At 37.8% G+C, this 26,879-nt stretch overlaps 3 protein-coding genes across 4 annotated transcripts; 2 read left to right on the forward strand and 1 right to left on the reverse strand.

Moving 5' to 3' along the window:
- The first annotated feature begins 6,361 nt into the window (after window positions 1-6,361).
- LOC103516114 (cytosolic Fe-S cluster assembly factor NUBP2 homolog) lies at window positions 6,362-9,532 on the forward strand. Its single transcript, XM_008481068.2, has 5 exons — window positions 6,362-6,382; window positions 6,832-6,973; window positions 7,341-7,509; window positions 8,615-8,768; window positions 9,000-9,532. Exons 1-5 carry the CDS (start codon window positions 6,362-6,364, stop codon window positions 9,153-9,155), a joined length of 642 nt encoding a protein of 213 aa, XP_008479290.1. The 3' UTR covers window positions 9,156-9,532.
- A 220-nt stretch (window positions 9,533-9,752) lies between these two features.
- Window positions 9,753-12,866, reverse strand: LOC103516115 (nudix hydrolase 8). Its single transcript, XM_026828607.1, has 3 exons — window positions 12,637-12,866; window positions 11,314-11,516; window positions 9,753-10,199 (listed from the first exon to the last, which is right to left on the reverse strand). Exons 1-3 carry the CDS (start codon window positions 12,803-12,805, stop codon window positions 10,038-10,040), a joined length of 534 nt encoding a protein of 177 aa, XP_026684408.1. The 5' UTR covers window positions 12,806-12,866; the 3' UTR covers window positions 9,753-10,037.
- Window positions 12,867-13,911: 1,045 nt separating this feature from the next.
- Window positions 13,912-24,173, forward strand: LOC103516109 (cytosolic Fe-S cluster assembly factor NUBP2 homolog). 2 transcript variants are annotated; one of them, XM_026828605.1, is made up of 5 exons: window positions 13,912-14,244; window positions 22,145-22,286; window positions 22,577-22,745; window positions 23,140-23,293; window positions 23,525-24,173. In XM_026828605.1, the coding sequence occupies exons 1-5, from the start codon at window positions 14,134-14,136 to the stop codon at window positions 23,678-23,680; spliced, it is 732 nt and encodes a 243-aa protein (XP_026684406.1). In that variant the 5' UTR covers window positions 13,912-14,133; the 3' UTR covers window positions 23,681-24,173. The 2 variants fall into 2 exon arrangements, with proteins under 2 accessions (XP_026684406.1, XP_008479284.1); XM_008481062.3 differs by lacking the exon at window positions 13,912-14,244 and adding an exon at window positions 20,803-21,149.
- The last annotated feature ends 2,706 nt before the right edge of the window (window positions 24,174-26,879 follow it).

Below are 26,879 nucleotides of genomic sequence, written 5' to 3' on the forward strand. Positions count from 1 at the left end.
CCTAGGCTTTTTAGAATGTGCGGCAACGTGAAGCGCACTGAGGTTGGTTGAGGCCATGTCCTTGGCTTAAACCCCTTCGTTGATCGTGACACTTCACCACCCGTCATCTGAGCCTCCTTTTGCCGCGCGCCGAAGGCGAGGAACCTCGCGTTTGCTCACACGCTAACGGTAGGCGTGGAGTAATGTCTCCGGGTGCGAGTTCCTTGGGAGGTGGCTCCCACTCATTGTAATTGGGTCCCACATTTCGGGTCGACAAAGGAACAGCGAGGCTTTTTTTTACTTTTAGGCACAGCGCCACAACTCACCTTGTGGGATAAATTTAGATGTAACGGATTTCCCTTCTAAAACCGACACGTGGAGACAGCAACGCAGCTTTTTTTTTTTTTTTTTTTTTTTTTTTTTTTTTTTTTAGCACAGCGCACATTCACCTTTGTGGAGTAAATTTAGTGCGTAACGGATGTATGTTCTGTAAAACACAGCAAGCCTTTTTTTTAGCAACCAGCACACAACACCTTGTGAGTCAATTTAATGGTAACATGCATGTCCTGTAAGCCGCCTTTTTTTTTTTTTTTTCTTTTTATTTTTGATACTTTGAGTGCTGTTCAGCCCTGTTTCACCCTTAACCTGAAATGAGAGTTACCCTCTTGCGATTAACACTCTTTATTTTTTTTAGATGTTCTTAATTGAGTGACGAATATAACAAGAATAAACAAACACAAATTAACCTAGGGAGTCATCTCTTGTAGAATTCAATGTACAAGGGAAAAACAAAAGAAGAATTCAATGTACAATAAGAAAAAAAAGAAGAATTTCAAGTACAAAAGAAAACAAATGAATGGATGGGGGGGGGGGAGAAGAGAGGTAAGTTTTAATATCTACATATTAAGTTTGTGTTCATCCACTTGATTTTGTATAATGTGGCTGCAGGGTTTAGGCATATGAAATTCTTGTAGAGCTCCGAGGCCGAGTGGGTATCGCACTAGGCTTAAACGCTGGAGGTCCCGGGTTCAATCCCCGGGACCTCCTCCCCGGGACCAATACCCGGGACCCCGGGTTCAATACCCGGGACCTCCTCTGCGCTTGGACTTCGGGTAGCACTCAGCCTCGTGAGCACAATGGAGTAGCTACTTTAATCGAGTAGTGACCAGTGGCGGCATTACCAGCGTAAAAAGATTAAGAAAATGTGGGCATTGATTGCAAAGGAGGCACTTAGTAATGCTGTCATACCCACAAAAGTTGTGAAAAAGCTCTGCTCTGCCAGAAATAATTAGATTTTTCATTGATTTCACATGTTGACACTCACCTGTTCTACAGCAGCTTTCTGGAAGTCAAAGTTGACGGGTTTGGGTCCAGGGGATGATAGGTTGGAGGCAATGCTGGTGGGAGAATCTACGAACTTGGTCCACTGAAACAAACGGGGGAAAAATAAGGTAGGTACATTTAAAACTAATTCCATTGTAGATATTTGAATAGGTTACTTTCTGATGTTCTTGCGTTGATCCCGCATACAAATGGGAAGTATTGTGTCTCTTCTTGCTCATCGGATGAGGGACATACTACGCCGCCAGGGGATGATAGGTTGGAGGCAATGCTGGTGGGAGAATCTACGAACTTGGTCCACTGAAACAAACGGGGGAAAAATAAGGTAGGTAGGTACATTTAAAACTAATTCCATTGTAGATATTTGAATAGGTTACTTTCTGGTGTTCTTGCGTTGATCCAGCATACAAATGGGAAGTGTTGTGTCTCTTCTTGCCCATCGAATGAGGGACATACTACGCCCATTACACGAAATATATTATTAATTCCCAATAATCATGACACTTCCCAAGAATTATCACCGGCCACTCACACTCAGAATGTGTGTGGTGGAAAAAGCTCTCGACCAACAAAACGGCGATGCAACACTCATCTTTTTTTTTTTATTTTTTAAAGTCTCCTATGCAGATGAGACGGACCTAGGACGGAAGGTTTTTCCCCGAAACACGTTCCGACTTCCGACTGTCTGAGCGTGAATGTAAATGTAAATAGACTACACGAGTCAAATATAACAGTTGTTTCAATGCTACGAAATACATTGAAAAGGCGATGAAATACTCATTTGAAAAGAAAAAAAAATGATAACGTTTGTTCTTGGAACGGCTGGCTTTCTCCTAACCTGTCTTCCTTCTCTCTTCGATTTCGGAGCTATAAGACCTTACCAGTTACAGTTCCCCTATCAAACCTCATTACCACTCACACTCAGAATGTGTGTGGTGGAAAAAGCTCTCGACCAACAAAACGGCAATGAAATACTCATCTTTTTTTTTTTTTTTTCTTTTTTTTAAGTCTCCTATGCAGATGAGACGGACCTAGGACGGAAGGTTTTTACGCGAAACACGTTCCGACTTCCGACTGTCTGAGCGTGAATGGCCGGGATGAGATAATTCTTGGGAAGTGGCCGCTATCGCCACTGCATACAGTGCATAGTGCATAACTATTAGGGCTATTTCACATCTATACTGCAACTTGTAGTATACGGCAGTTTTCATTATTTTATTTTATTTATTTATTTATTTATTAAAAATCCCAGATGGGATAGTTTACAAGGATACAATTCAGTAAAATACAATTAAGTGAATTTAGAGCTATGAGGGCTACATAGTCTTATGGGCCTGTTCACACTTGAACTTGAAATTTATCACGTAGAGTATGCCATAGGCATTAACCCCACCCTTGATCAAACTTTATTTTGTACTTATATGTACATTACCATTTGTAAATATTTATTCTGTAAATAAAGTTTGATCTAATCGTTTAATAATAATAATAACAGGCCCATAAGACTATGTAGCCCTCAACATGAAAACTGTCGTATACTACAAGTTGCAGTCTAGATGTGAAATCCGCCTTAAGGTTTTTAGAGACGGTGGTTTTATCTTCGTTTCGTTGACAAGCTACCCGCTTCCTCACATTAACCTCACCCAGTCTGAGTTGGGCCGGAAAAAGCGACTACACGAGTCAAATATAACAGTTGTTTCAATGCTACGAAATACATTGAAAAGGCGATGAAATACTCATTTGAAAAGAAAAAAAAAATGATAACGTTTGTTCTTGGAACGGCTGGCTTTCTCCTAACCTGTCTTCCTTCTCTCTTCGATTTCGGAGCGATAAAACCTTACCAGTTACAGTTCCCCCTATCAAACTTTATAAAAAAAAAAAAAGAAGAAAAAAACTCAACCCAAGACGTGTTAAGCAAGCACGTTGCCACCCGACTACCCATGCTCATGAATACAATCGAGATACGAGTGCAATTTTTTTGTCAACTCTAGAAATTACAAATTTTCATCAGTAAATGGTTTCTTCAAATTAAATTGATCCCAAGGGCAAGGTATGCCTAGACTCGTGACAAATGGAGTGTGCCTGAAGGCATGAACCTAGACCCTTGACAAATGGAGTGTGCCTGAAGGCATATGAATCCAAAGATCCAAATCGAACCCAGGCAGCGCGTTACCGTGCTGGTGACATCTCTCACCTCTTTGCCCCGATGTATGGAACCAGAGGGTGATGTGTTAGACACGGTAGGACTGGCCGGTAGAGACGCCAGGAGAGACGGAGGTAGCACATCAGGAAGAGGTATATTGTTACTCTTCCGATGGTTAGAAAAAAGTTGTGCATTCCAGTGGGGTGTGTCAGGCGCTATGTATATTATTGACGGGCACATTGCATACACAACCAAATACCAGGGGTTCCGACGCGTCTTATCACCACCAGGTGCATGGCTATACTGAACTCGGACAGGGAGAGAGCACCGTCCTTGGTCATGTCTGAGAGTTGCCTGAAATTAGGGACTGGTCTTTGCGTCAGGGCAGTGAAAATAAAAGATCTTTTTTGCCAGCCTAGTTAGCTTAGTTGGTAGGATAAAATCCGCCCGGGCGGATTTTATCCTACCAACTAAGCTGATGGGATAATGTTCGTTCTCGGAACGGCTGGCTTTTTCCTATCCTGTCTTCCTTCTCTCTTCGATTTCGGGACGATAAGACCATAGCAGTTACAGTTCCCTCTGTCAAACCTCTTAAAAAAAATCAAGCTTCTTTCACCTATCCTGTGACTTCTCTCAATTTCGGGACGATAAGACCCTAGCAGTTACAGTTCCCTCTGTCAAACTCTTTAAAAAAAAAAAAAATCAAGCTGAGCCAAAGACCTAAGATGTTAGTCCCCTGTTAAAATAAATGTTCACAAAATCAAGCTAGGTCGGGGGGTTCAGTTCTCCCTCGGGGAAAACTTTATCCTAAATGAAAACAAAGCTTAGGTTTAGTTTCAGAACTTCTAGCTTTGTCCAATATTACCCTCCTCTCAATTTGGGGACGAAAAGACATCTGTTTTTAGTTCTCCCTATACTTTTTGATCATTTTTATCACGCTTCCTGACATTTTACCCAAGGCGAGAGAAACACAACATCATGAGCTTGAAAAGTTCGCACGAAATAATCATTGTATTCACATTTTATTCCATACAAAAACACAGAATAGACAGGGAAAGTAATTTCATTGCAATTATATACAGAAGAGTACCTACCTATGTGTCTTTCTACTGTAAAAAGTTGAGTCTCGCTTTCACAAATAACGAAAATTTTCCAAAAGATTTCTAAAAAAAAAAGACAAACATTTATTTTGTCAAAGAAACCAAGTGAATCGATTTTTAAGTTATAAGGGAATGTTGAAAAAAAAAAGCTCAAAGCTGGAATGATCAAAAATCTCCTATCCTGTCTTCCTTCTCTCTTCGATTTCGGGACGATAAGACCATAGCAGTTACAGTTCCCTCTGTCAAACTCTTAAAAAAAGAAGAAGAAGAAAAAAAAAAGAATCGGTTTTGGCCACATTATGAAATCAACTAAATCATCAAGGAGCAGAGAGTATACGTTTCCCAGAACCAAAAAGGAAACCATAAAAAACCCATAATGTAATGGAGAAAATACCTAAAGAAGAAGAAAAAAAATGGAAAAACAACAAGAAAAGATGACTAAATAAACTAATATCTTCCTTCTCTCTTCGATTTCGGGACGATAAGACCATAGCAGTTACAGTTCCCTCTGTCAAACCTCTTAAAAAAGAAAGTAAAAAAAAAAGTTGACAAAAAAGTGTGCAACACATACAGGGAATTTTCTCGGTCAAAATTTGGTCCCGAACTGACAGACGCCAATGGGGCCCTTTTTCTACAGTTCAATGAACCACTACAGATATTTCCGGAATAAAATCATCGCATCATCATCATCGGAATGCAGAACGTTACCTAGACCACAGTAAGGTGATCAAGGTCTCAGACTCTGAGGTACTTAATGACTATAAATACCATTAACAGGTTGGGTACCTCCAGACAACCAGTGGGTATTATAGAGGTGCAGAGGTGAGATTCAAGATAGACGTATTAGGTTAGAGTGGCGACTTAGAGGGAACTGTAGGAGGTCTTATCGTACCAAAATCGAAGAGAGGAGAACCGGATGGGAGAGGAGAAAGCCAACCGTTCCGAGAACGAACCGTTTTATCGTTCCGAAATCGAACAGAGGAGGACGGGATAGGAGAAAATTTAGCCGTTCCGAGAACGAACCGTTTTATTGTCCCGAAAACGAAGAGAGAAAGATATCAGGACAGGAAAGGAAAAAGCCAGCCGTTTTGTGAACGAATCTTATCCGTTTAAAAGTAAGTTCGACTGCTTACTAATTGAGTTTCCTTTTTCACGGAGGAATTGCTGCGGACCGATTGCCAAGATTTTGATCGGCCTTTCTCCTTTAGCGATAATACTGTCACAGATTTCTCAGATTTGAGAGACAAGCAAAGCTCATTTCTAAGGGGAATTTAGTCTGAAGGTAAAAAAAAGACTACTGAGGATTGGCAACATTAGGATACGCCACTATAACTCAGTATCAGCAGGAACTGTGTAGGTGCCATTGTTTATAAAGGAACTTATTCATCCGGACAACATTTGGATACGCCACTAGTTGCCACTAGAACTCGGTACCGGCAGGAACTATGTCCGGAATGCGACTCCGTTAGTTCAGAATTATATCCTCATCCAATTAAGCTATAAGCTCAACTGATTCAAATATCCTACAGCAGGAATAAAAGACTAATATACTACCTATAGTTATAGAGGAAGTAATATATATTAAGTCCTACGAAGCGAGTTTGGAGTTTTAGCTCGACAATTTTGCGTTTAATATTTTCACCTTTTTACTTTCCTTACCTACCTATCCTATAGGAAGAAAAAGTCAGCTCCCATGGTGTAGTGGTCACTGCACTCGCCTTGCACGCGGGAGACCCGGGTTCGATTTCCAGCGGGGTCAAGACATTTGTATCAAGCAAATGATTGACTCCGTGACTGGATGTTGCGGTTTCTTGAACAGGTGAGAGGCAAGAGACAACCGTTTAACTGCAGTTTTTCTCAGCCTCAGATTCAGTGAGGTTGATGTGAATAGGGAGGTAGCTCGTTGATGAATGGAGGGTAAAACCCCTGTTACTGAAACCCTTGGTAGTCGTACAGTGACACTAAACAATATGCATTCGTAAACCTATCTAGTCATATCCAAAGAGCCCACTCCAAGGCTTAAGTGTAGGAGCAAGCAGCCCAAATTGACTGATTGAGCTTCTACAATTTTACCTAACTCACTCTTTTGTCGGTACTTGTGCAGAAGTCACTGATGTGGAATATTGCTACCAAAGGAACTGGCACAAATGAGCAGTGACCGTGGTTATTATAGGGTTAGGATAAATACAAAAAGGAGCTTTTCTTTTCCAAGGTCGTGACTTCTGCAAAATTACCCTTTTGTCTTAGAACATTTCCTTTCTGTTTTAGGTCGGAATATTGGACATTGACTTGTGTGGACCCTCGGTACCCCATTTGCTCAACATAGAAAACTCTGACGTACACCAATGTCCAGAGGGCTGGGTACCTGTGTATACGGATGCATCACAAACATTGGCTGTCATGTCAATAGGTGAGAATACATTAGTAACCAAATTTCATTTTGGAATAGTACTGAGGCTGATTTAGGGCCCAGTACCTCTATTTTAATCAATATTATTCTTTTATTTAAAGATAATAAATAGGTAAAGTACCAACCATATGCACTCCAGTACCTCTATTTTAATCAATATTATTCTTTTATTTAAAGATAATAAATAGGTAAAGTACCAACCATATGCACTGGGTACTTTGGTGCTCTTTATTTAGGGAAAAATCACTTTTAATTTGGAGGAAAAAATCCAACAAATTCAAAAACCTTCATTTTATTTTAATTTACTTACATTTGAATAATGGTCAGGTCACAAAAAATTATATATTGAATTAAATTCTCTCCTCAGGTTTCCTCTTGAAAAACAGGGATGATGCCATCATTTGGAGAGGTCCCAAGAAGACAGCCATGATCAGACAGTTTATTAATGATGTTTGCTGGAAGGATGTGGATTATTTGATCATTGACACTCCGCCAGGGACATCTGATGAGCATATCACAGTCATGGAGTGTTTGAGGTCAGTTTAGGTATTTAAACATCAATTTTTACACTCATAAAATATTTAATCAGTGAAGACAAATCAGTCAGTTGACTTTGGATCTAGAGATTGGTGGTTCAAGTCTTAAAATGTTTAAAAGTGTAATCAGAGGGTAACAAAATTTTGTGACGAGCATTTTTTTTTTTTTTTTTTTTTAGAGGGGGAAAAAAAATTTTTGGAGATGTTTTTTTTTTTTTTTTTTTTTTTTTTTTTTTTTTTTTTTTTTTTAGGTATAAATTATAAAGTTATTCTGTACCAATTACCTACATAAGAACTTGGTTAGACTGTGGGAGTAAAGGGACTTTTCAGTCTCATTCTAGCATCATAGACAGGGTATATTCTATTCTATTGTGCATGTATGTGACATTTTGACACTTTTTGTTTGAACAAAAACTTCTATCCTGGTTTTTATTTTTATTTATTTATTTATTTATTTGACATAAAAATCCTTAGTGACTAGGATAGTTTACAAAGGTGGGTAAGGGAGGGTAAGAGAAAAAAAAAACATCATTAAATTCTCTCCTCAGGTTTCCTCTTGAAAAACAGGGATGATGCCATCATTTGGAGAGGTCCCAAGAAGACAGCCATGATCAGACAGATTATTAATGATGTTTGCTGGAAGGATGTGGATTATTTGATCATTGACACTCCGCCAGGGACATCTGATGAGCATATTACAGTGATGGAGTGTTTGAGGTAAGTTTAGATTAACACTCATAAAATATTTAAACAGTGAAGACAAATCATTCATTCATACGGATCCATGTAGTGGTTAGCACAGTTGACTTTGGATCTAGAGATTGGTGGTTCAAGTCCTAAAACATTTAAAGGTGTAATCAGAGGGTGACAAAATTTCGTGACAAGCATTTTTTTTTTTTTTTTTTTTTTTAGGTATAAATTATAAAGTTATTCTGTACCAAATACCTACCTACACAAGAACTTGTTTAGACTGTGGGAGTAAAGGGACTTTTCAGTCTCATTCTAGCATCATAAACAGGGTATATTCTATTCTATTGTGCATGTATGTGACATTTTAACACTTTTTGTTTGAACAAAAACTTCTATCCTAGTTTTTATTTTCCAGGGAAGTGCAATGTGATGGAGCAGTACTAGTAACCACACCGCAGGCTGTGTCTATAGAAGACGTCAGGAAAGAGATAACATTCTGCAAGAAAACCAACATCAAAATATTGGGCCTCATTGAGAACATGAGTGGATATACGTGCCCTCATTGTAAGGTAGGAGTTTGTTCATTACTTTTTTTTTTACAATAGAGGGCTTATTGTCCCGAAATCGAAGAGAGAAGGAGGATAGGATAGAAGAAAGCCAGCCGTTCCAAGAGCAAACCCCATGTGTTAAAGCATAAAGTTCGCCCCGGGCGGGAATCGAACCCACGACCTAGCAATCACAAGGTAGGTGCACTACCCTCCAAGCTAACTAGGCTGGCTCTTATTTCACTCTGATTTCAGGAATGTAGCAATATTTTCTCAAGTGGCGGAGGTAAAAGTTTGGCCGAGTATGCTGAAATCCCTTACCTTGGATCATTACCTTTAGTATCTAATAAACAGGATATTATCCAGTTAGATTCTATGCAAAGTATATTGACCAGACTTACAACTCACTGACCATATCAAGGTGATTCTATGTGCTATGAGAGAGGCACGTTTTCACATTAATTCAGGGGCACAAATGTTCAACATCCATAGGTCCACACAGCTTGTAATAATGTATGTGTCTGAGAACGGACTTTGGTCAGAAAAAAAACTTGCCCCAGCTGAGATTCGAACTTGGGGTCTGAAGCTAATCCAACAGTGTGGAAGAAAAACAACATGGGTACGATTACTTCAATGATTGAACTTTTGGGTATTCGTTTAATAATTCATTGAAACCACTTGTATATCTACTATTAAAAAAGATTTTATACATCTTTGGAAATAAAATGTGGAGACACCCACTGGACACCGGACACCTGACCACTACAAATAACCAAAAATGTTGTAGATACCTTTGTCTTTTTTCTTCTTTTTTTCCCCCTACGTGGAACGTAAATGAAGACACCAAAATTTTTGTGAAACAATGCTGCCGCCCATCAACTGTGTCTTGTTTATGCATTCGTAGTTATAAAAAAACCCCAATGTGCCTAGGCATGTGTCATGAATCAAGAAAAAAATCACCCCCCCCCCCCAAAAAAAAAAAAAAAAAAAAAAAAAGAAAAGAAAAAATCGTAGGTAACATTTGTCAATATTTTCTGTACGTGGAGTAAAAAGAGAGTGGAATCGTTCGTAGAATAAATCACAGGTCTGCTCAGAAAGCACGGGTGCTATCACAACGTGCTGGAAAGACAGAGGACTTCACCTTCCCCTCAATATACCAAATATAGGTTATAGTATTGCCTTCCTCAAGAGGCTGGGGTTCTCAGTATACCAAGGATTGCCTTCACAATGTCCTCACAAAGCAGATATCTCCCTCAGTCGCCACGATTTTTTTCCTCTAGAGCCGGGGGTTCGTCACAATGTGCTCTTGAGAGCGGGGAAGTATATGAACTGAGGATGTTTCAATACAGGATGTATCGAGGAGAAGCCAGCTATTTCTACCGGATTTTCCAAACATTTCCGAACGAACATTCGGTTGTTCTCGTGAACTTCCGGATGATTGAAGAATTCTTCCACCTGAAGAGATGGAAAAGAAAACATTTCCGAACGAACATTCGGTTGTTCTCGTGAACTTCCGGATGATTGAAGAATTCTTCCACCTGAAGAGATGGAAAAGGTAGTGCACCTATGAAATTGAAAATGACAGTAGTGAAATTTAGGATTTAGTGCACCTCTCTTTGCCATTGCAAGGTTACAGGTTCAATGTTCAATTCCCAATGAAATTGAAATTTATCCCAAACAGATAAGGTTTGTTCTAGTTAAGCTGGCTCTCTCCTATCCTGTCTTTACCTTAATAACACCCCCGTTACAGTTCCCTCGACACAAACCTCCTGAGGAAAAAAAAAAAGAAAAGATATTCATTTCTACAGTCCTGACAACATGATTGCTACCTATTCAACAGGCAATTTATATAATAAATTATGACCTTCAAAAATAAAATGAATTAACAGGTAGGTACGTTTGGAAAAGAAAAAAATCAAGGTTAAAAGGTATGATTTTTTTAAGAGGTTTGACAGAGGGAACTGTAACTGCTAAGGTCTTATCGTCCCCAAATCAAAGAGAGAAGGAAGATATGATAGGAGAAGCTAGCCGTGCCGAGAACGAACCTTACCTATTTAGGCCCGCCCAGGGCGGAAATCGAACCAGCAATGATTTAATTGAAACAGCTTCAGAAAAAAAAAAAAACAGAAATGAGACAAAAGGAATTTTGGTTGTGTTGAGTTTTATGTATGTCACAAAAAATCAAGGTTAAAAGGTATGATTTTTTTAAGAGGTTTGACAGAGGGAACTGTAACTGCTAAGGTCTTATCGTCCCGAAATCAAAGAGAGAAGGAAGATATGATAGGAGAAGCTAGCCGTTCCGAGAACGAACCTTACCTGTTTAGGATAAAGCCCGCCCAGGGCGGGAATCGAACCCGCAATGATTTTATTTAAACAACTTCAGAAAAAAAAAAGAGAAATGAGACAAAAGGAATTTTAAGTATGTCACGAATATCGTTCCCTTCTTAAAACACCTAGAAAGTTTTTATGACTTGACTTGGACTCAAACCACCAACCTCCAGATCCGAAGTCGAACACTTTAACGCCTCAATGAGGTTGGTGAAATGAAATAATATACTCAGTTACTTACATCCATCCACTTGGACTCGGTAATTTCTCGATCATCCTTGGTAATCTCTTGGGTCAAAGGTTTGAGACGGACAATGAAGTAAATATCGGAACACCCAAATGCTGCCTTATGTGTATGTCGAAATGCTACTACACTGTGAAACTCTGTTCGTATATTGGTCTCCTCGAATACTTCTCTTACTGCTGCCTCTCCTATGTCTTCACCTGAAATTGAAGAAAAAGGTATAAATAAATTTGTCAGCTTAGTTAGCTTGGAAAGTAGTGTTATCAGTCTCCCGGAAGTATAATACACCAATTCTATTCTAGTATAATGTATAATACACCGATTCTATTCTATTTCTCTTCTCCCTACACTAGTTTTTTTATGTTAACCTGTCTTGGTGGTGAGTGGTCAAGACGCTCGCCTGGTAACAGGGGGGCATGGGTTCAATCCCAGCCAAGAAATGGAATTTTATCCTCAATGTGTATAATTTGACCACAGTAATAGTAGTAGCCTACTGCTAGAGTAAAGGGACTTTGCTGTCCTATGCGAGCAGTAGGTATAAAAAAGTAAGAACTATTATTATTTTTTACTTTCGAATCGAATCCAGGATCTTCTACTTACTCATCTCTACATAACCGCCAGGCAGTTTCCACTGAGGTCTCTTTCTGTAGAACTCCTTCACCACAAGCACTTGGTTCTTGTTAACCCGTAAAATCAGTTTTTTGCCCCATAAAAGTCCCCAATACACTTTTCGGGTCCACTAAGCATTCTCTCTTATGGAACTTTTGATGAGGAATCAATTGGTGCGACTGTCCGACTTACAGTAGAGGAAGAGAACTATCGATAGTCGGCGCCATCGATAGTTATCGATATTTTTCAAAAAAACTATCGATAGTTTTCGATAGTTTTTTTTTATTACATATTTCCCTTGTTTCTAAAGGTCTTATCCCCCAAAAAGACGTCAAAACTCTTAAAAAAAAAAAAAAAAAAAAAAAAAGTGTTATCAGTCTCCCGGGAGTATAATACACCGATTCTATTCTAGTATAATACACCGATTCTATTCTATTTCTCTTCTCCCTACACTAGTTGTTTTATGTTAACCTGCCTTGGTGGTGAGTGGTCAAGACGCTCGCCTGATAACAGGGGGGCATCGGTTCAATCCCAGCCAAGAAATGGAATTTTATCCTCAATATGTATAATTTGATAATTTGACCGCAATAATAGTAGTAGCCTACTGCTAGAGTAAAGGGACTTTGCTGTCCTATGCGAGCAGTAGGTATAAAAAAGTAAGAACTATTATTATTTTTTACTTTCGAATCGAACCCAGGACCTTCTACTTACTCATTTCTACATAACCGCCAGGCAATTTCCACTGAGGTCTCTTTCTGTAGAACTCCTTCACCACAAGCACTTGGTTCTTATCATTAAGCACGACAGCGCCGGCACCTATCATTGTGTGCGCATAGTTGGGTATTCGACTCTCGCTATCGTCAGGCAACCATTTGGTCATGATAAGCGTACTGCCGTCATTGCTGGCGTGATGAAACCGGAACCCATGCTAAGAAGAAGAGAAAGAGTCAAGATCTGGTAAACAAGAGGTCGCGAGATCAAACCCCGCCGAGGTATGGAATTTTAAACTCGTTTATTTGAGAAATTGACCCATAATAATGGAGCTCTAAAGGACCGTCCTCATTTGTCGTTCGGAAAAAAATAGTGTCGTGTATAGTGGGAACACTCTCGTATAAATTGCATTGTCTACAACATGACATTCGGAAATGGTTAAAAGAAGAAGGATCTGGAAAAAAATGGGAACCCTTGATGAAAAACCCGGATATCATACCTGATCTACCTAGAAAAGCATCAGTAGCAAAATTCCGATTATTAACAGGACATGACTGCTTGTCAGAGCACCTCCACAGAATTGGCTGTGCTGACTCCCCAATATGCCCATTATGCTCACATCAATCACCCATGAATGCACCACACTTAATTACTTGCCCTGCCGTGGAAGCCAGCAATGATATTGTAGGAAAATATTGGGACGCGCGTAAGAAAATGACATAATAATCAATTCCTTTGCATTAGTAAACAACAACAACAACATGACATTCGGGGGAAAAATTCGGATGAAACTCACGACAAATGGGAACGGGCCTTAAAGGTTAGGTGGTAGAGAATGATGCGTTAACCTCGCCTAGTGGTTACAGGCAGTTAGAAAGTAGCATTATTTCTGGAAAAAATTATTGAATTCAAACAAGTTGTCCCCTAGTTTTTATTGGACACATGCACTGAATCCACTCGGTTGTAAGTCCTTCTGTCTATTTTTTATTTAAGGTAAGAAAATTAAATTATTTTTTTAATTAGAAAATGACACAAACACACAACACCTCTCACAAAGACGCAAAATTCCAAACTAAAAAAAAAAAAATGTTTTCATTTTCATGTTTTGTTTCATTTGTGAAAGAAGCGAGTAAATTTCCCCTCTTGTAGGGCTCCGTCACAAACAAAAATTTGATTTTTGAACAAAAATGTTCGAACATAGCCATAATTTGAGCCCTACCTGAGTACGCGGGATTTTTTAAAAATTTCAGTTTGCTACAATCCGACTAGAGGTTTTTTTGTGATAAGCTGATAACAGAGATAAGACTGATGTAAAACAAGTACATACTCTATATATAACAGATCTAGCTATTGGAGATATTGGACTTGAAATCCATAGGTTCTGTGCCAATAAATCTAAATATATCTTTTATTCTTTTAACGTGTTATCACAGGAAATAAAGTCCTTAAATTTTCCATTTCTTAAATATCTGGGGAAGAAGTACCCTACGAGTCAAAATGCTGGATGGAGTCAAGCATGTGATTTTGGTCCTTTCAGGAAAGGGAGGTGTCGGGAAATCTACAGTAAGCACTCAGCTAGCATTGGGCCTTAAAGACAAAGGTTTCAAGGTAATTTTGAACATTTTTATGAATTACTCGATCTTGTCTGAGCTGAAATCGAAACAAAAGGTTGTTGTGTAAGTTGTGTAGAGAAAATGTCGCGTCGTGTTATAATCTAGGAACGAAAAGTATAAATTTAAAACCTAAAAAAAAAGATTGCGCTGTGTCTAAAAACTTTGGGGAAAATGCACAGATTATTAATTTAGTTGTTTGTTTGTATGTCTGTTCGTTGGTTTGTTTATTTTCAACACCTATTTATTAGAACACTTCGAAAAGTTCATGTTAGAGTTATACTGTATGATCCAAAGACTTTTCACCTAAATACCCTTTAGGGATGATTTTCTTTTCTTACCTTGATAATGTTGTGTTGGAAAAGTAGGGAGAAAAATTCAAAGCACTAGTGATATCAAACGAACAGCAATACAATTGAAAAAGTATGATTAGGATATACATGATGACCTTGCCCATAGCTACATTATACATAGTCATGATCTAGGTACATAGGTACTGTACCAATATTACAGGTACCTATAAGTTGTCACTGTACCTATAGTAGAGGTTCTACCAATGCCACAGGTAATAAATAGATAATTAGTATGTATGTAGTATGTTCTTGTCTACTTCTTATGTTTGTACCTAAAATAAAACTGGATTTTTTTTTTTCCTTCAATATTATTTATCAAGATTGGAATTTGAACTTGGTTTGAAATAAAATAGTTAACTTAGGTCAGACATTGAGCAGATTGGTTTCACCGTGTATTATTTTATCTACCTTCACTGAGGGGAAAAAATTAACTTGATCAATTGATTTACAAGATTGTTTACCTCCATGCTTCATACAATTATGTATTATTAGGGTCTAAAAAAATGCTGTTATTTATTTTGATCTAAAAACTTTCAAAATACCTTGGTAGTTATTTTATTGTTTTAGAAGGGGCAGATTCTTCCTATTCCACCTCTCTTATTAAAAACTTGATCAATTGATTTACAAGATTGTTTACCTCCATGCTTCATACAATTATGTATTATTAGGGTCTAAAAAAATGCTGTTATTTATTTGATCTAAAAGCTTTCAAAATACCTGGGTAGTTATTTTATTGTTTTAGAAGGGGCAGATTCTTCCTATTCCACCTCTCTTATTAAAAACTCTCATGTGATTTATAAAATTAAATAAAACAATAATGAAAAAATAAGGATCAGTAGAAAAATTACAACTGCACTTTTGCACCTTTTCTGTTTACTTTACAATGATTTCTTCACATATCAATATTATGAATAGTGTCATTGATTCTTATTGATAAAGAGATAAGAACCGAGACAGGTTAGCAAACTCTTGACCTAGTTATAGGGGTGCAAGTTTTGAACCAAGCAAAAACAATGGTAGTGTTGTTGTTCTTTTTCCTTCTTCTTTTATTATTATCTCTTTTTCTTTACAGTAACATTCCCTTTTCCTAGAGATTTTTCTTCAATTTACCCGCTTGTACAACATAGCTACTATATGTTTTACTGACATGCAAATGTTTCATTTATCTATTTTTCTTTTTAATAACATTCCATTTTCCTAGAGACGTTTGATGAAATATAGTTTACTAGAGTGCACTGCATCTATATGTTTTACTGACATGCAAATGTTTCATTTATCTATTTTTCTTTTTAATAACATTCCATTTTCCTAGAGACGTTTGATGAAATATACTTCACTAGAGTGCACTGCATCTAACTCTTGTACAACTTGGGTTTTATTGTTGGACAGATTTAAAAATGACATGAAAAGAAGAGGATGATAAGAAAATGTTATTGTTATCAACATTAAGTACAAGTATTAGCAAGCATTGGGAAAAATAAGCAATAAATTGTAGATATGGCTTACCTCTGTGAAAAACTACATGCAAATGTGACCAGCCTGCTATGTGACCTAAGTTTGAGTAACTGTGGCCCTAGCATAGTAACTAGACAGAAGTGATAAGGTCAGTCCATGGTGGTTTACCTAGGTACGTGAACAGCAAAGGCTACAACAACAGAAATGATCATTTGCATAAAGTGATTTGAAATAAATTGTAGATATGGCTTACCTCTGTGAAAAACTACATGCAAATGTGACCAGCCTGCTATGTGACCTAAGTTTGAGTAACTGTGGGCCTAGCATAGTAACTAGACAGAAATGATAAGGTCAGTCCATAGTAGTTTACCTAGGTACGTGAACAGCAAAGGCTACAACAACAGAAATGATCATTTGCATAAAGTGATTTGATACCTATTAAAAATTAAAATGACAGTAGTGCACCTATGAAATTGAAAATGACAGTAGTGAAATTTAGGATTTAGTGCACCTCTCTTTGCCATTGCAAGGTTACAGGTGCAATCCCCAATGAAATTGAAATCCCAAACAGATAAGGTTTGTTCTAGTTAAGCTGGCTCTCTCCTATCCTGTCTTTACATTAATGTGTCAAAAGTCTATGGAGTGTTTGGGAAATTTTTATTTTCGTAACTAAAACACGTCATCCCTATTTTTTCTCCAAGGATAACGTGCTTGCTCATGATGCTCAAACAATTGGCCCCTTTGGACGACCAGAGAAAATATCTGAACTACACGTCATCCCTATTTTTTCTCCAAGGATAACGTGCTTAACTGCTCATGATGCTCAAACAATTTGCCCCTTTGGATGGCCAGAGAAAATTTCTGAACCGGTGCAAGTGAGCTTGGGAATTGTCTTTGAAAACATTAATGGAAATATCATTTTAATTCTGGCATCAAGCATGAATGCTTGTCACAAATGTCGTGTCCTGATGAACACACCTTGATAAATTTTATGACTTGACTTGCTCCCCTGTGCTAACCACTTTACCATTGAATTGAGGTTCATCCTTGGAATCATTTTATGAAGAAACTATTTACTTCTGATATTTTGTGATGAAACAATATTTACTTATGAAATTTGTGATAAAACAATATTTTCTGAAGAAAAAAAAAAGAGGAAAGCCTTGAAAAAAAAAATCCGAAAGGACAACAAAGAAAGCTCTAAGGAACAAAATAAATATAATTCCAAAATTGTAGTGGAACTGAAAGGAACTAAAAAGAAGGGAAGGAAAATCTCGAGAAGTATTGTAAAGAGAAGCTGTACCAAAATTGGAAGCGAGACAAGTTTCAAGGAAGCACAAACGGCCGTCAAAACTGATGAAGGTGAGTAGTTCCAACTTTTTCCTTTTCTCACCCATTATTTAGATTAAAAACTGACCATGGAAAATTTTACCCGATTACATTACTTTCCTTCATGAAGGATAAGTAAATAATAATAATAATAATAAAACACCCAGAGGATCAAACATGCCGGGAGGCACGCGAAAGTTAAGAGTTCGAAGCAACAGCCAGGGGCTAACACAAACCAGAGTTTTGAGCTTTTTTTTTTTTTTGGCATTTTCACTTCATCTTTTCTCCCCTTCAATTTTATTTGAACCACGTTATATAAACCACGTTATATTTAACTTTTTGCCTTGAACTTAAATCATTCAATAAGTAGGGAACAAGAACAAAAAGTTCGAGCAGCGACATATCACCGCGTAGGTGTGACGTCAGGAGGGAAAATAAATGGAAACGTTCCGTTCGTCTTTTTTCAAATCTAGAATATCTAGATTTTTAATTTTTTTAATTTTAAATTTAAATTTTAACTAAAAACTAAACTAACTTACAACTTGAGAACTTGACTCTTGACTGCTGAAGTTCCGATCCTGAGATTCCTGACAGGAAGATTCTTGGATACCTATCTAGGTATCTAGTCTTCTCAAGAGTCAGGAGTCAGTACGATGGACTGTGAACCTGAAGGTTCTGATGCTGCTAATGGTACTTCTTTTGACCATATGTACTGTACACCAAGTAAGTAACAAATCCGAGTTAAACTCTGTTTACTCTATCAGGGTTTGTGGAGCTAGGGGGGATGTTAAATAGAGCTTGTGAGGTAATCTTGCTTAAGTTACCACACCCTTGCCAAACTGTAGAAACAATTAACAATATCCTAACCGGTACTTGTGCAGAAGTCATGCCCGTGGAATATTGCTACCAAAGGAACTGGCACAAACAAGCAGTGACCAGTGTTATTATAGGGTTAGGTTAAATACAAAAAGGAGCTTTTCTTTTCCACGGACGTGACTTCTGCATAATTACCTCCTAACCTAACCTGGTATATAACCATGACCAGGGAGTAGACTAGTGTCTAGCTGTGGAACTATAAACAGGGAAAAGAACAGCTTAGCCAGATTCAAGGTTTTCAAAGGGTTATCTCTGTTTTTAACACACAACTCATTGAGCCACTGTGCAGTGGTGGTACTAATGTCTTCAAATGCATTGGACCAGTCGGGCCATCAGTGGTATCAGCTTAGCCAGATTCAAGGTTTTCAAAGGGTTATCTCTGTTTTTAACACACAACTCATTGAGCCACTGTGCAGTGGTGGTACTAATGGCTCCAAATGCATTGGACCAGTCGGGCCATCAGTGGTACAACAATGGCAGCAGGGAAAAATTGGGTTCCATTTATATCCTCTTCAGAAAAGGTCCTAGAGGGAAATGAGCAACAAAATTACTGGTTGTGTATGTGTTAAAGAATAAGCATCAGGTCCTCACAGCAATTGCAGTTCAGGGCTTCTGTATGTGTTAAAGAAGAATAAGTACCAGTTCTCATGGCAGAATGGTTCTTATTTCTTATTTGAACTACAATATCATTTCTCTGATAAGAAATTTTTAGACTCCTTCAGTTTTGTAATCAGTAGTACTTGTGAACTGTGTACGGTGTATACTATTATCATTTAATGGTTCTTATTTCTTATTTGAACTACAATATCATTTCTCTGATAAGAAATTTTTAGACTCCTTCAGTTTTGTAATCAGTAGTACTTATGAACTGTGTACGGTGTGTACTTTATCATTGTTCTATTGGTCCCAATTCCCTATCAGTTCGTATTACCACTAAGTACTCCTCGAGAGTCGAATAAGTCGAATTTAATAGCTGTTCCGATTACTTTTGTTATTGAATTCCGAGTGGTTTGGTGCGTATTTAGTTTGCAATAATTGGAAATTATACTGTGTACTCTTCCTAGGCTTTTATTATTTCGAAGAGTGCAAAAAGCTGTTGTTTTTTTGAAGTCAAAATTGACCAATCAAATGCCTTGAGACTATGCTTAGCACGAACTTAAGAGCCAGCATTTTGTTCATAAATATGGGTGTTAAGATTTGATGATTAACTTCCCCATCCGTGGCACGTTTGGCACCAGGCATCTGCTTTTACCAATAAGTTTGACAATGATTGTCATGTTCCTATCCTGTCTTCCTTCTCTCTTCGATTTCGGGACGATAAGACCATAGAAGTTACAGTTCCCTCTGTCAAACCTCTTTTAAAAAAAATACCAATAAGTTTGACAATAATTGTCATGTTTTTTTATTACTTCAACCTCAGTGGTTAGCACGGTGGTCTCTGGATCTGCAGGTTAGTAATTCGACTCCAAGTTAGGTCATAAAATTTAACGTGGTGTATTAAGCAGGGAACGACATTTGTGACAGGCATTTCCCAATGTTGAGGTGTGTTCAAACATAGTCAACCGGACGTCGATTATATGTGGATATGTTACCGGAATTCTGTAGAATGTAAATGTCAACTTTATTTAATGTTTTTCAATATTCTACAATATTGTGAAACACAAGTCAAACACAAAAGACAAAGAACATAAAAGAACACTTAAGACTAAAATAAAATGGGATATAAGACATACCTAGGTATTCTATAGCCCACATACCTAGGTATTCTATAGCCCACATACCTAGGTATTCTATAGAATGCCTAAATTGATTAGACAGTTTGTGAAATTATTCCCATTTCACACTTTCCTTAGGCATTTAATAGAATGCACCTCAAATGTGAATATTGTTGTTATACAACATAAAAGAACACTTAAGACTAAAATAAAATGGGATATAAGACATACCTAGGTATTCTATAGCCCACATACCTAGGTATTCTATAGAATGCCTAAATTGATTAGACAATTTATGAAATTATTCCCATTTCACACTTTCCTTGGGCGTTTCATAGAATGCACCCTAAATGTGAATATTGTTGTTATACAGAACTCACGAGGCCCGGCACATACCACTAGGTGATGATCATCAGTATGTATTCCTCATTATCAATTCCAATGTACATCATGAACTATCATCCTCTGAGTATGCGGATCGGGAAATCTACAGTAAGCACTCAGCTAGCATTGGGCCTTAAAGACAAAGGTTTCAAGGTAATTTTGAACATTTTTAAGAATTACTTTTGAAAATTTTCGGAAACGCTGAGCAAAAATCCAGTCTGGCAACAATGGTGAACGAATGTCCAAGTGAATGAGTGTCTGTTCACCTTTCAATTTTCATGTTTTGTTTTATTTGTGAAAGAAGCGAGTAAATTTCCCCTCTTTTAGGGCTCCGTCACAAGCAAAAATTTGATTTTTGAACAAAAATGTTCGAGCATAGCCATAATTTGAGCCCTACCTGAGTACGCGGGATTTTTTAAAAATTTCAGTTTGCTACAATTCGACTTTTGGAAAGAGGTTTTTTTGTGATAAGCTGATAACAGAGATAAGACTGATGTAAAACAAGTACATGCTCTTTAGATAACAGATCTAGCTATTGGAGATATATTGGACTTCAAATCCATAGGTTCTGTGCCAATAAAACTAAATATATCTTTTAACGTGTTATAACAGGAAATAAAGTCCTTAAATTTTCCATTTCTTAAATATCTGGGGAAGAAGTAGGTACCCTCCGTGTCAAAATGCTGGATGGAGTGAAGCATGTGATTTTGGTCCTTTCAGGAAAAGGAGGTGTCGGGAAATCTACAGTAAGCACTCAGCTAGCATTGGGCCTTAAAGACAAAGGTTTCAAGGTAATTTTGAACATTTTTATTAATTTTCTTGAACAGGTGAGAGGCAAGAGACAACCATTTAAGTGCAGTTTTTCTCAGCCTCACATTTGGTGAGGTTGATGTGAATAGGGAGGTAGCTTGTTGCTGAATGGAGGGTAGAACCCCTGTTACTAAAACCCTTGGTAGTTGTACAGTGACACTAAACAATGTGCATTCGTAAACCTATCTAGTCATATCCAAAGAGCCCACTCCGAGGCTTAAGTGTAGGAGCAAGCAGCCCAAATTGACTGCTTGAGCTTCTACAATTTTACCTAACACACTCTTTTGTCGGTACTTGTGCAGAAGTCACATCCGTGGAATATTGCTACCAAAGGAACTGGCACAAATGAGCAGTGATTATGATTAGTGTTATTATAGGGTTAGGTTAAATACAAAAAGGAGCTTTTCTTTTCCAAGGTTGTGACTTCTGCAAAATTATTTCTTGAACAGGTGAGAGGCAAGAGACAACCGTTTAACTGCAGTTTTTCTCAGCCTCAGATTCAGTGAGGTTGATGTGAATAGGGAGACAGCTTGTTGCTGAATGAAGGGTAAAACCCCTGTTACTGAAACCCTTGGTAGTCGTACAGTGACACTAAACAATGTGCATTCGTAAACCTATCTAGTCATATCCAAAGAGCCCACTCCAAGGCTTGAGTGTAGGAGCAAGCAGCCCAAATTGACTGATTGAGCTTCTACAATTTTACCTAACACACTCTTTTGTTGGTACTTGTGCAGAAGTCACGTCTGTGGAATATTGCTACCTAAGGAACTAGCTGGCACAAATGAGCAGTGACCGTGGTTATAATAGGGTTAGGTGAAAGTCGGTTAAACACAAGAAGGAGTTTTCACAATTAGAGCAGTGATTAGTGTTATTATAGGGTTAGTTTAAATACAAAAAGGAGCTTTTCTTTTCCAAGGACGTGACATCTGCATAATTACTTACCCTTTTGTCTTAAAACATTTCCTTTCTGTTTTAGGTTGGAATATTGGACATTGACTTGTGTGGACCCTCGGTACCTCATTTGCTCAACATAGAAAACTCTGACGTACACCAATGTCCAGAGGGCTGGGTACCTGTGTATACGGATGCATCACAAACATTGGCTGTCATGTCAATAGGTGAGGATATTTTTACAAACCAAATTTCATCGTGGAATAGTACTGAGGCCAATTTAGCGCCCAGTCCCTCTATTTTAATTAATATTATTCTTTTATTTAAAGATAATAGATAAAGTACCTACCAACCGTATGTATTGGGTACTTTGGTGCTCTTGATTTAGGGAAAAATCACTTTTAATTTGGAGGAAAAAATCCAACAAATTCAAAAACCTTCATTTTATTTTAATTTACTTACATTTGATTAATGGTCAGGTCACAAAAAAATATATTGAATTAAATTCTCTCCTCAGGTTTCCTCTTGAAAAACAGGGATGATGCCATCATTTGGAGAGGTCCCAAGAAGACAGCCATGATCAGACAGATTATTAATGATGTTTGCTGGAAGGATGTGGATTATTTGATCATTGACACTCCGCCAGGGACATCTGATGAGCATATCACAGTCATGGAGTGTTTGAGGTCAGTTTAGGTATTTAAACATCAATTTTTACACTCATAAAATATTTAATCAGTGAAGACAAATCAGTCAGTTGACTTTGGATCTAGAGATTGGTGGTTCAAGTCTTAAAATGTTTAAAAGTGTAATCAGAGGGTAACAAAATTTTGTGACGAGCATTTTTTTTTTTTTTTTTTTTTTTTTTTTTTTTTTTTTTTTTTTAGGTATAAATTATAAAGTTATTCTGTACCAAATACCTACCTACACAAGAACTTGTTTAGACTGTGGGAGTAAAGGGACTTTTCAGTCTCATTCTAGCATCATAAACAGGGTATATTCTATTCTATTGTGCATGTATGTGACATTTTAACACTTTTTGTTTGAACAAAAACTTCTATCCTAGTTTTTATTTTCCAGGGAAGTGCAATGTGATGGAGCAGTACTAGTAACCACACCGCAGGCTGTGTCTATAGAAGACGTCAGGAAAGAGATAACATTCTGCAAGAAAACCAACATCAAAATATTGGGCCTCATTGAGAACATGAGTGGATATACGTGCCCTCATTGTAAGGTAGGAGTTTGTTCATTACTTTTTTTTTTACAATAGAGGGCTTATTGTCCCGAAATCGAAGAGAGAAGGAGGATAGGATAGAAGAAAGCCAGCCGTTCCAAGAGCAAACCCCATGTGTTAAAGCATAAAGTTCGCCCCGGGCGGGAATCGAACCCACGACCTAGCAATCACAAGGTAGGTGCACTACCCTCCAAGCTAACTAGGCTGGCTCTTATTTCACTCTGATTTCAGGAATGTAGCAATATTTTCTCAAGTGGCGGAGGTAAAAGTTTGGCCGAGTATGCTGAAATCCCTTACCTTGGATCATTACCTTTAGTATCTAATAAGCAGGATATTATCCAGTTAGATTCTATGCAAAGTATATTGACCAGACTTACGACTCACTGACCATATCAAGGTGATTCTATGTGCTATGAGAGAGGCACGTTTTTACATTAATTCAGGGGCACAAATGTTCAACATCCATAGGTCCACACAGCTTATAATAATGTATGTGTCTGAGAACGGACTTTGGTCAGAAAAAAACTTGCCCTAGCTGAGATTCGAACTCGGGGTCTGAAGCTAATCCAAAAGTGTGGAAGAAAAACAACATGGGTACGATTACTTCCATGATTGAACTTTTGTGTATTCGTTTAATAATTCATTGAATTCACTTGTTTACCTACTATTAAAAAAGATTTTATACATCTTTGGAAATAAAATGTGGAGACACCCACTGGACACCTGACCACTATACATAACCAAAAATGTTGTAAGTAGGACCTTTCTCTTTTTTCTTCTTTTTTTTTCTCCCCTACGTGAAACGTAAATGAGGAAATGAAGACACCAAAATTGTTTGTGGAACAACCCCCAGGGCCCTGTTCCATAAACGAATCTGCATTACCTACTCCACGCAAAAAAAAAAAAAAAAAAAAAAGGGCCCTGTTCCAAAAAAAAATTCGCATTACCACCCCCCCCCAAAAAAAAAAAAAAAAAAAAAAAAAAAATCGTAGGTAACATTTGTCAATATTTTCTGTACGTGTAGTAAAAAGAGAGTAGAATCGTTCATAGAATAAATCAATAAATCACAGGTCTGCTCAGAAAGCACGGGTGCTATCACAACGTGCTGGAAAGACAGAGGACTCCACCTTCCCCTCAGTATACCAAATATGGGTTATAGGATTGCCTTCTTCAAGAGGCTCGGGTTCTCAGTATACCAAGGATTGCCTTCACAATGTCCTCACAAAGCAGATATCTCCCTCAGTCGCCAAGAAAGTTCTTCTCGTGAACACTATTAGTTGGTGTGGGTGACTCGCTGGCTGTACTCGATGCTGTGGGTGAGGCAGTAGATGATATGCCTCCGTTAGAACGGATTGAATCTAACCTCATGGTTTTGGTGTCACTGTCGGTACTGTCACAATATTCCTAAGGGAGAAAATGATAAAAAAACAGTGTAACAGGATTGCTAGTCTAACACAACCAATACCAATGATTTCTTCACATATCAATATTATGAATAGTGTCATTGATTCTTATTGATAAAGAGATAAGAACCGAGACAGGTTAGCAAACTCCTGACCTAGTTATAGGTTATAGGGGTGCAAGTTTTGAACCAAGCAAAAACAATAAGGCCAGCACCTGAGAGCTATGTCTAACTGATGAGTTCCAATAAGAACGAAACGCGTCTTAGGCTGCTCTCAGGTGTTGGCTAAAGTATTAAATAATGTCAACTATTTAGGGGCACGATTAGCTCAGTGGTAACGCGCTTGATTACAATGCAGAAGGTTCCGAGTACCATTACCAACAACGACAAAGAAAATGCGCTCAAATTTAGATGGCAAATATTTTAATGGTAAAGTATTAAATAATGTCAACTATTTAGGGGCACGATTAGCTCAGTGGTAACGCGCTTGATTACAATGCAGAAGGTTCCGGGTGCCAATACCAACAACGACAAGAAAATGCGCTCAAATTTAGATGGCAAATATTTTAATGGGTTACTTTCTGGTGTTCTCGTGTTGACCAGCATCCCAGCACCTAAAATGGAAAGATTGTGCCCCTTTTTTCCCATCTGATGAGGGACATACTACGAGATGGGCATACTGGCAAATATTTTAATGGGTTACTTTCTGGTGTTCTCGTGTTGACCCAGCATCCCAGCACCTAAACTGGAAAGATTGTGTCCCTTTTTTTCCATCTGATGAGGGACATACTACGAGATGGGCATGCAACGACACAGGCCACACGAGTCTAATGTATAAGGGAGCAGGTTTACAAATGATAGTTGACTTCACAAAAAGAGGTCGGCAAATATTTTAATGGGTTACTTTCTGGTGTTCTCGTGTTGACCCAGCATCCCAGCACCTAAACTGGAAAGATTGTGTCCCTTTTTTCCCATCTGATGAGGGACATACTACGAGATGGGCATGCTACGACACAGGCCAAGAGGTTGCATATTCTAATGAAATTAACCCACTCGTCTCACCTGGTCACTTACGTTCAAGCTGTTGTGCAAAGTCTTCATAGGGTTCTTGGTTCAAATCCACGGCTACGCCACTATAATTATCCCGCTTACCAGTGAACGTGCTCATGTTTCGAATAGCTTGGAATTTACTGGGAGAGATCTTGTCTGAGCTGAAATCGAAACAAAAGGTTGTTGTGTAAGTTGTGTAGAGAAAATGTCGCGTCGTGTTATAATCTAGGAACGAAAAGTATAAATTTAAAACCTAAAAAAAAAGATTGCGCTGTGTCTAAAAACTTTGGGGAAAATGCACAGATTATTAATTTAGTTGTTTGTTTGTATGTCTGTTCGTTGGTTTGTTTATTTTCAACACCTATTTATTAGAACACTTCGAAAAGTTCATGTTAGAGTTATACTGTATGATCCAAAGACTTTTCACCTAAATACCCTTTAGGGATGATTTTCTTTTCTTACCTTGATAATGTTGTGTTGGAAAAGTAGGGAGAAAAATTCAAAGCACTAGTGATATCAAACGAACAGCAATACAATTGAAAAAGTATGATTAGGATATACATGATGACCTTGCCCATAGCTACATTATACATAGTCATGATCTAGGTACATAGGTACTGTACCAATATTACAGGTACCTATAAGTTGTCACTGTACCTATAGTAGAGGTTCTACCAATGCCACAGGTAATAAATAGATAATTAGTATGTATGTAGTATGTTCTTGTCTACTTCTTATGTTTGTACCTAAAATAAAACTGGATTTTTTTTCCTTCAATATTATTTATCAAGATTGGAATTTGAACTTGGTTTGAAATAAAATAGTTAACTTAGGTCAGACATTGAGCAGATTGGTTTCACCGTGTATTATTTTATCTACCTTCACTGAGGGGAAAAAATTAACTTGATCAATTGATTTACAAGATTGTTTACCTCCATGCTTCATACAATTATGTATTATTAGGGTCTAAAAAAATGCTGTTATTTATTTGATCTAAAAGCTTTCAAAATACCTGGGTAGTTATTTTATTGTTTTAGAAGGGGCAGATTCTTCCTATTCCACCTCTCTTATTAAAAACTCTCATGTGATTTATAAAATTAAATAAAACAATAATGAAAAAATAAGGATCAGTAG

Source organism: Diaphorina citri, unplaced genomic scaffold, assembly GCF_000475195.1.
Source record: "Diaphorina citri unplaced genomic scaffold, Diaci psyllid genome assembly version 1.1 scaffold1491, whole genome shotgun sequence".
NCBI lineage: Eukaryota > Metazoa > Arthropoda > Insecta > Hemiptera > Psyllidae > Diaphorina > Diaphorina citri.

Bases quoted from the DNA above. Each gene is read 5' to 3' on its own strand.
- LOC103516114 (XM_008481068.2), top strand. From the start codon at position 6,362: ATGTTGCGGTTTCTTGAACAG. The intron at 6,383-6,831 runs GTGAGAGGCAAG...TTTCTGTTTTAG, and splicing joins TGTTGCGGTTTCTTGAACAG to GTCGGAATATTGGACATTGA. The intron at 8,769-8,999 runs GTAGGAGTTTGT...CTCTGATTTCAG, and splicing joins ATACGTGCCCTCATTGTAAG to GAATGTAGCAATATTTTCTC.
- LOC103516115 (XM_026828607.1), bottom strand. From the start codon at position 12,805: ATGACCAAATGGTTGCCTGACGATAGCGAGAGTCGAATACCCAACTAT. The intron at 11,517-12,636 runs GTAAGTAGAAGG...CTTCAATTTCAG, and splicing joins TGGCGGTTATGTAGAAATGA to GTGAAGACATAGGAGAGGCA. The intron at 10,200-11,313 runs GTAAGTAACTGA...CCATCTCTTCAG, and splicing joins CCGAGTCCAAGTGGATGGAT to GTGGAAGAATTCTTCAATCA.
- LOC103516109 (XM_026828605.1), top strand. From the start codon at position 14,134: ATGCTGGATGGAGTCAAGCATGTGATTTTGGTCCTTTCAGGAAAGGGA. The intron at 22,287-22,576 runs GTGAGGATATTT...TTCTCTCCTCAG, and splicing joins ATTGGCTGTCATGTCAATAG to GTTTCCTCTTGAAAAACAGG. The intron at 23,294-23,524 runs GTAGGAGTTTGT...CTCTGATTTCAG, and splicing joins ATACGTGCCCTCATTGTAAG to GAATGTAGCAATATTTTCTC.